Source organism: Charadrius vociferus, unplaced genomic scaffold, assembly GCF_000708025.1.
Source record: "Charadrius vociferus isolate BGI_N301 unplaced genomic scaffold, ASM70802v2 scaffold179, whole genome shotgun sequence".
In the NCBI taxonomy this organism is placed as follows: domain Eukaryota; kingdom Metazoa; phylum Chordata; class Aves; order Charadriiformes; family Charadriidae; genus Charadrius; species Charadrius vociferus.
The window spans coordinates 325,297-334,774 of record NW_009650072.1 but is presented as its reverse complement, the minus strand read 5'-3'; the positions used below and the strand labels follow the sequence as shown (position 1 = coordinate 334,774).

The 9,478-nt window shown below is 40.5% G+C and overlaps 1 protein-coding gene across 3 annotated transcripts in view; it reads right to left on the bottom strand.

Annotated features, from left to right (window-relative positions):
* The window catches only part of BRSK2 (BR serine/threonine kinase 2), a 330,924-nt gene that overhangs the window by 162,193 nt on the left and 159,253 nt on the right, over positions 1–9,478 (bottom strand). For all 3 annotated transcript variants that reach the window (XM_009891984.1, XM_009891982.1, XM_009891983.1), the window contains exon 2: positions 1,663–1,757. In XM_009891984.1, the coding sequence (XP_009890286.1) occupies positions 1,663–1,757 (95 nt within the window). The remainder of the gene's footprint in view (positions 1–1,662; positions 1,758–9,478) is intronic.

Genomic DNA, 9,478 nt, shown 5'->3' with positions numbered 1-9,478 from the left:
CCTGAAAAGACATCTGGTTACTGAGTTCGTGCAAGAACTGGGCAAACCAGTTCAATCCCATCTGTTGTTCCAATCTCCTGAGTGCAGAGAACAGAATCCTTGAAAGACACAGTTTCACCAAGAATGGTCTGAAAATGAGAATCATGATACAACATGTGGTTTCCTCCTGAGAAAGATGTTCTGCAATCTTACAGAAAATAAGGCATGCGGCTGTGTAAACAAGGGCCTAACACACCGTTTCACTACTCAGATTTCATACTACAACCGAGGTAATGCAACACAACTAAAGCAGAGAGATCACTTTGCTATGCTAAGTGATTTGCCTCCTACTCTGAAAATCAATGAGGTAAATAAAATGTTTTATACAGATACCAGACAGTGTCTCTCGGCAAACAAAGTGCTCACGTTTTTTAAAAATATTCCTACTATGTTACTCTGGAAAATATTCAATGTGTTTAGAGTCTCATTCAGATTTTACCATTTACACACTTTTTTTCTTTTGTTGTATTCCATTCATCCACTGAATCTCCCTCTAAAGTTGTAGTTTTCTTACCTATTTCACTTTCTAACTTCAGGTCTATATTAGAAGACTGAATCCACAGTACTGCAGGAAAGGTAACACTTCAATGAAATTCCAGAAAGGTAAGCCTGAACACATTACAATTGAATATAAACTTTAAGAAGCCTTCCCTGAAAAAAATAAACTTATATTGTACGCATAACATTCACTGACTGCATATTCCTTTAATCTCCATTTTCCTTCTGCTCCTAGTAAGGTTGCTATACTTACTTGTGCTGGAAAACAGTTGACACAGAAGTACATATAAGAAACAGCAGTGTAAAGATATATGCTCCGTGTGCTTATAGGGAAGTTACCTCAATAAAGTGCTTTATGCTGCATGCAGACCTGTTAGTGTCATTTGCAGGTCACAGCTTGATGGAATTCTGATTGCAGTGCAGTTATATTCCCTCCCAACAAGCTGAATTTAGCCTTTCTAGTCACCAAATCACATGAATAAACTTTTATGCATACATTTATTTTATTTTTAGGTTTCCAAGATCAATCAATGACACTCATGTAAGGAGATGGATATCACAAGGCTAAGTAAAAATGAACTAAGCTCTTCTGAATGCTATAGTCGTTGGGACCATCGCGACAGACACTTTGATGGTTTCCAGTGGCACAGCTCTATGGAATGTTAACAGAATTACAACAGCTTTAAACAGTCATGGACCTTGGCGCATCAGATCATAACGAACCCAGGCAGCAGAGGAAGCAGTAGGAGTATTCAACCAACAGATTAACCAGCCTCTCTTAAATCTCTTCCTAGTGACATTTGTACCCCTGAGTCTGCAATGCACTGCAACTATTACGCACTGCTGCAGCGGTGGAAGGCAGATGCCCAACACAGATCTGCCCCAGCAGAGACGCAACAACTCTGCAGCTGACCGTTTATTTTGTTCACAAAGCACAGGCATACGCCATTTAATTTTAGCTGCCCTAGCCTCCCCCATAACTAAATTATTGTTATTATGCTCCACATAATCCTAGTACTGACAGGGATGTTTGTTATATATAATTAAGGATATTAATTTTGCATGGAACACAAGACACAGAGCCAAGAACACAGGTTTTTTTTAAATCTCCCATTAGAAAATTACCTTCATTAGCACCGACTCGCTGAGCTTCTCTCTGTTGACAATTTTTATCGCGACCTTCTGACATGTGACACAGTGAACCCCCAGCTTCACAAGCCCTGCAGGAGAAACAGAAGAAAACAGAAAGGAAGAATCGGTTAGAGATAGCCATTGTTGAGATTTTTGCTATTAGTACACAACGCAGCAGTTGGCAACTTATATGCAAACAAATTTCCACTAGTCCCTCCTCCAGCCAGATAAGGTCTTGTGAGTAACGAAGACCCTGCAGCCCACATTGTGACCATTTGGCAGTCAAGCTGCCAACATCCTTAATGCTGCTGCAGTTTCTGCTGTTGAAGCACTGTATTCCAGCTCTCACCTCTCAAAGTGCGTTCTACCAGTAAGAAGTAAACTTCTGCCAATTTAACAGCACTAAGAGAAAGGCTTTTGCTGACACTGACATCAACAAAAGCTCAGAAATCAACACAACTAGATGGTCAAATGTCTGCAGTGTAGACATGGCCTCTACGTTTTTCTAGTTCCTTCCAATGCTTTCATGATCATAATAAAAAGGTACTTAATTATGCTTTCCCTTACTGTTTTAATTTACCCTGCTGTATAAAGTTAACACTGTGATGAATGCCACTGTGGTATGGAGGAACACCAACATATGCTGATACAATTCTAAATTCTTCTTATTTGTTATTATTTACTATATCTTTGTTCTCAAATAACTCAGAGTGCTGCTACATGGCAAAAAGGATCCTGACAAGATCAGGAAGTCTGAGCTATCACCAAAATATGGAGCAAACCTCCAAGAATTAAAAGAAAGAGGTAAGTAGCGTACATGAAGCATTATCTTCTGCAAAATTTTGACCTAATTCTGCTGACTTGCATGAAAGTACATTGAGATATCTATCACAAGTGTGTTTAAGATAGTCCCCCTGAGCTCTCAACTCCATCACCATCAAGAAAATTTGTACCCAGAAAAATTGTACTTTGTAGGTCTATTCAAGTGAGAGCTTATTTGCTTCAGCTTTTACTCTTGTCAAACGTGCACATGGAGCACAACACCTGATAGGCTGGATCCCATTCCACTCCACACACAATATGCCAAATTGCCATTTAGTTTAATCCAGTTATAACTGAAGTAAGAAAAAATGGCACCTCCCTGGTGTCACTGAGACCCGCTGGACTTCACAGAGCATTTATGAGCAATGACATCGCACAGTAAGAAGAAGTCTAGCTCAGCTCACAGCTCCTAGGTTGGGTTGCAGTTAAGATCCCGACCCCATCCCCTGACGCAAACCACAAAGCGAAACACATTGCTTTATCTACAAATTGAACACAACAGATCTGCAGTCCAGCGTAACAATGAACATAGGGCTTCACATTTCTTATCCAGGAATGAATATACAGACTATTGCCTTACACAAACTGTCCCCAGTGATGTGAACTGGCATTCATCAGGGACTCCAGCAATCTCCTGCAGATACCTGTCTATCTTTTTGCTACACAGTTAATCATAAATTTGGAACCATTAATCACTGGTTATTATGCTAAGAAATAAACTCCCGACTCGCTTCCAGTCACATCTCTTTTATGGCGTGCTCAAGTGTTCTGGATATTTCTAGTCACATAATTTCTCAGTCTCATCTGGTTAAATGCTGACATCCTTACTTTCAGCCATGACATAAACAAGTCACAAAAATTAAGAATGCTGTGCACTGACAAATCCATTTGAAACTGTGCATAGCAATAGCCTGTCCTCTGCCTGAAGCGGCCGAGAAGCGCAGCTGGGGGAAGATGCTGTGATGTCCGGCCAATCCTCACTCTTATGTCTCAATTTTGTCTATTCAATAAATTTATAATATTACCCATAGCACTACTGGCTCTCTGTTCACCATTCATAGCAGCTGCAGCCTTACTTATGCTTCTTCTCTGTGGCTTTGTTCTGCGTTTGGTAAGTGGCTACTTGGCACCACTTTGTTGAAAGTGTGCACAGTTTCAGTCTGTGCCAATTGCTTCCTTCCTCCGTCCAGAACAAATCGCAGCTCTACATCAGTCTTACAGCACTACCACATCACTCTTTACATCGCTCTTAGTTACACTTTCAAATCTCATCCAAACCTCTAGCTCAGTCCTTTATACCTAGACTCCCAGGATCTGTGGCACAGTGCTGTACTGTAACGTGCTGGAGAGCAATTATTTTAAGAGGTCAATAAAGGTGACAAACAACTGCTCTCTGTAACTGGTCCTTCACCCTGAAGAAAATATAAAGGCTTATGGTATCTCACACTTCAGGGTTTGATTTCAAATTCTGTTGCTCCCAAATCAAGACATCTGTCCAACTGAACTTGGCTGATCTGTAAACCATTTTTCCTTTGTCCTCCCTGAAGCACCCTGTCACTGAGTCATAGAAGGGTTTTAACCATGAGCTTCTGGGACACCACCATGCTGTACAGGTAATCTTCAGAGCATCCTCTGTCCTTCTGGCTACTAACTTCCCAGAGAAACTCAAAAACTAAGATTCAATCATTCTGTTTACTCTGATAAAAAAGTTAATCAGCTGTTAGAAGACACATCACACCTTGCAAAAATCACATTGATACTGAACTATGCTGATTTTATATTGAATTAATTTCATTGACCTCAAGAAGTCCTTCTTGATTCACACCATGGTACCACAGGACAGAATGCGAGAACACATGAGATTTAACGCATTCTTCCTCTTCTCCTGATTTGCACTTTAAAAATCAAGGAAAAAAAATGCACTGTCATCGCTGTCTGTTTTGTGGAGACAGAACTTTAAGACAACCCCCTGAACAGCCCAAGACAGCAATTTACAATGTACTAAATTCATTGAATGTAATTTTAGGATAAAAATAAAACATGTCGCTCTGCCTTACCTCCTTCCCCCTCCCCTAGCCACTTCCTTTTGACATTTGCATACCAGCCTAACCAAAAAAACCCACCCTCTTAGTAAGTCCATCTATATGATAAGGCCCTCCTGTTACTACTAGGAAATCCTAACTGAGCTTGGGCAGGAAGGGCTTGTACTCAGGGCTTCTGTTTCTGTCCTATAATTCCAGTCTAGTGTGTAACTACTCAGAGATGACTTAACGTGGGGATTTGAACTCCTGTGGGCTTCTGATGCTTAGGAAGCCCTTTTCCTGACACAGAGAACATAAACCATTCCAGATGTATTATATATCTGCATAATGACAGACCCTTAGAGAAAATAAGAAGCAACTATGTGAGTAAACTGCTAAGCTGTTACTGAAATGGAAGTGGCAGAAACGCCTGCTTAGAAACAAGCGTCCAAGGTGTATTTACAGGGTTGTGGAAGTGGCTGTGGCCCTTCCAGTTGTTGCTCTCTGGTATAAGCAGCTGTTAAGGAGCACCTCGAATCTATAGCAAACCTCCAATACAACTGTGTCAACAACTTAGGTACTAACTTGTAAAGCTTACCTATACATTCAGGCCAGCACAGGTACGGGTGTGGTCCCCAAAGGAAAGCAAACAAGGCTGCCTCTAAGAGGATATTTTGCACTGGCTTGGCTTAAAGCAAGTCTTCTAGGCAAGAAATAGAGCTTGAACTTGTCAGCTTCGTGAGTAATTAACCCCGCAAATGCAGGCAAGTGATCTTCATGGCTGTTAAAGTTAACTGTGGTCTATCCTGGCAGAAAATCTAAGATGCTGTGGGAATCAAGCACTTGAAGTTCCCCCCAGTCACCCACATAGCTGTCACACCCACTCAGTCCTCCGGGCACGCTTCAGATTTCCATCCATTGGTGGTTCCTGGGGGGTCTTGGGCACTGACATGCTGGGGCTTTCAAATAGGCTGTTACATCCTACGAGCTGCAAACATTGGGCTGCTTTTGATCTTAGCCACTGAACAGCACCAGAACCAGCCCTATAATTTCAGGTTGGGGAGTAAAGAAGAAAACATGAACATGCTGAAAAGCAAGGGGAGGTGTAAGCTAACATTGTCTTTTCATTTATAATTAAACGCCATGAATTGAAAATCAATGAGCATGAGGAACCCCAGATGACACAAGAGAAAGATGCCATTCAAGGAAGAAGAGCAAAGGGAAGCATACAGGCCTGACACAGCCCAATGCAGCACTGACCTGCTAACAACCATGCCTGTGCATTTTGCTGCTAGTAAACTCCCACTCTGCGGATGCTTAAAGATACACAGATCTTTTCTGAAATGGGCAGGAGCTTATGTGATGAGCGAAGGACAGATTTCAATCAGCTGGACAGGTGAACAGCCCATCCTGAAGCAGTACAGAGAGGAATCCTTTATTTTACCCAAGAAGAATGTACTGTGGGGATGGAGAAACAACAGCTTCCCTCCAGCTGAGACAATATATTCACAGTGAATCCCTGATCGCAGAAAGTCATCTCTGTGCCCTACACTGTAACTGGCAATCACTTGCATGACTTTTCAGCCAAGGACCGGATTTAAGAAAAGGCTGATTTACTTTTGCCTTGCATTTTGTGTAGTAATTTTATCTAATGCAGACTGAATAAAACACTAAGAATTTGGAGCTGGTGCTATTTCACATCTGCTTTACAGTTGCATAAATAGCAGCATGAGGGAACACAAATGTGGATAGTAACACCTCACTAATGATCCCATTACTACAACTCTTCATTAGAGAAAGAAATGTTCTGGGAACAAGAGAGAACTGTTTTTCAGTCCTATCCAAACTTGGAGTCTGCCAAAGACACCACTCTGAAATAAATTTATCATTTCGAGAGAGACTAGTAAATAATGAAACAACATTGTTGTTTAAATATAGCACTTATGATATACTTGCTGTTAATGAATAACGTTCCCACAGTCTTTCAGAAACACTAAACTTAAGTAACTCATTATCCTGAATTTTAACCATAAGGCCAATAACTACTTCAAGAAGTGGCATGAAAAATTAGGTACATTTGCTACATTTAATACATATAATTTTTCCATCCATGTAGGTCTTTTATTTTCTTTCGAAATAAAATCAACGAATGCCTTATTTGTAAGTATTGATAAATTTCTGTAGTAGGGAAACAAGCCACTGATTTCAGAAGATCAGCTGCATGTCTCATGTTGCTTGCTCTTCATTTCAATTCAGAGCGCACTGTCAAAAAACTTCTTAAAAAAATCTGAGTGGAAAGGCCTGGTCTGGCCACTAGTATCTCTTTTGGCTGGATGAGCAATTAAAAGAATGTCTAGAGAGAAATATCCCTCCTCTTTTAACTTCAGTTAGCTAATTGCCAATTAATTCAAGTCAATGAATACTCTGCAAATGTTAATCCAGGCACTGCAGGACAAAAACATTTGTGGTTTACTTCAGGGCTCAGACTAGTACTGGTTACAAACTACCTGGATTAAAAGAGGAACAAAAATCTTAGGCTGAACAAACCCAAGTAAACTGATTTTTAAAAAACTCAGTGTGTGTATACCGGTGCTGCATATGAGCTTTGCATATATGATCTTTATATACAAGTAATGTAATTTATCTCCACAAATTGGAGGCTGCTGTTGTAAATCTTAGGAGTATTTATGGGTGCTCATTCCTGAAAATGCACTAGCATTTGCAAGACCTGCAAACCTTCAAGGATGCCAGTTTAGAAAATCAACCCTTAAAGCAAACAAAAGCATTAATACAAATCAAGTGGAGCATAGGACAATGCTTGAAGTGTAATATTCTTGCTCTTTATTCTCAGTTATCATCACAAACACTGTAGTTTCAATTAGGGTTAAATCAGTTCAGTTACAGCGTCTAACTCTGCTGACTGCAGTGAAGTTGCTTTAGATCTACAACAGTGGAAAATGGATTAAAATTTGGCCCACAGCAACACGATTTCTATAGCCGTAAAATAAGGATAGTAACACTTACTTGCCTTGCAAGGGCTGTAGAAGGATTAACTCATTAATCCTTGCAATGAATATTGGAAAGGGATCTAAACCCTTACATATTACAACCAGGAAAACTGCATCTTAAAAACAAACTGGAAAGAAAGGTCTAGATCATTTCTTACTAATAGCTTCCACTTCATTTCCCAATTCTTCTAGTGCATAGATATCTGGTCTCCTACAATATGCATCTTAGGCTCTTCTAAGTTGCACTGGAAAGAACTTTGTTACTGAGCATCCTACTTATGGAAACCAATAATTGCCCTTAATTACTCAGTCTTCTCATTGAACAGATGTTTATTTTTCTATAGCAATTGTTATCTCTAATTATTGTCTTTAAAATAAACAGAGCCTTATATCAAATGACAGGCAAATTATACGGTATCAATTTATAATTGCATATGGGGAAAGGAGGTATAGGGTTGTCTAGAAATCTAAAAGAATGAGGATGGAGCTGCCCACGTTGGTAATGAAATAATTTGACCATAGGCTCTTCTACAGACAGATTCTAGTGTTACAAGGCTGTTCTGAGGGCTTATGCAATAACTGTTTCTAAATTGAATAAACTGTAATTACAGTAGGTCTAAAGCCAGAGTTCAAATGCTCAGTAGGAGCATGGAAGGAGATGTTCATCAGCATTGGGGATTCACGTGCCTCAGCTCAGAGCACAGGGAAGCTGCACACTAAATTGCTATAGCCTACATTTATTCTCCTGAGCTACGAGTGCTGTCAAATGTACACTGGCTCGGCCAGCTGAAGGGACACACTCCTAAGCTCAAAGATTGGCGAGAACAATGCATCAGCTCAGATGTGACTGGATCCACATGCCTGATATTAGAGAACAAGAGACACAGGCACGTATATATATACACAGCAGCTCACTAGGAGTAGGTTTTACACAGTATGCCTCAGAGATTATGGTAGGATCATCCTCCAAGCTCAGCAGGATCAAAACACACAGAACCAACATCACCTCTATTGATTTTTATCTTGGTCTCTTTCTTACAATATTTCATAAATCAATACTTCTCAGAAACACTTTGCGCCCCCTGAATATAGCAAAGAACGTGACTGTTGAGTCCTTTTGATATGCTCTCCTTCCCATTATACCATAGACGCTCACGTGTCTAAAGAGCTCCCGCCCCCCACTCGAGGGAACCAGGACACAAACCTTGATGGGCACACTGGACGCTGCTTTTGTAAAATGCCAGTATTTCATCAGCCAAACTCTAACAAACTCTTGAAGTCCTCTGGGATCTATCAGCAGCTTGTGATGTCTAGTGGGCTGAGCTCCTATTTCAGATCAAGTCTTCGTTCCCATATAAAAACACTTAAGAGGCTAAGCTTTGCTGCCACAGGAGAAATGCAGGTTTCAGCCTCCAACATGCATGCCTAAAAGCCTTTGTGCAGCACCCTTTTTGGGAAAGAGAAGAGTGGTTTCATTGTTTTCAAATGAAAAAGATACATTAAAATATAAAGATCTTTCCATTGATGCACCAGAAAAAAATTTCCCTTTTTAACATCTCTGGATGGGTATTGGGAAAACTCTGCTTTTGCCCTCAACTCTCTTAGTCAAAAGCTTTTCTTTCCACTTTCCAAGAGCTGTACATCTCCTTGAAAAACTGTTTCTGAGGAACGATGAGATCCATGTCCCCCTTCAGACTTCATTAATCCTTTGTCAGGAGATGACCAAAGATGGCCATTTTCAGGTATAGCAGGAAGCCAGCAAAGCTCTGTCTATCCTGCCTAAGATATCTTTTAGAAAACCTGTCACTATAATTAGGTAGCATCTGGGTAATGAGTCACAATGTCCCCGCTTGGTCCAGTGATCTATTGAGAAGGTCTAATGGACTAACAAGGAGGGAACTACACGCAGCAAAGAAAGAGGAGGTGAGGAAGGAGGGGAAACAGCAGATAAACCGCTCT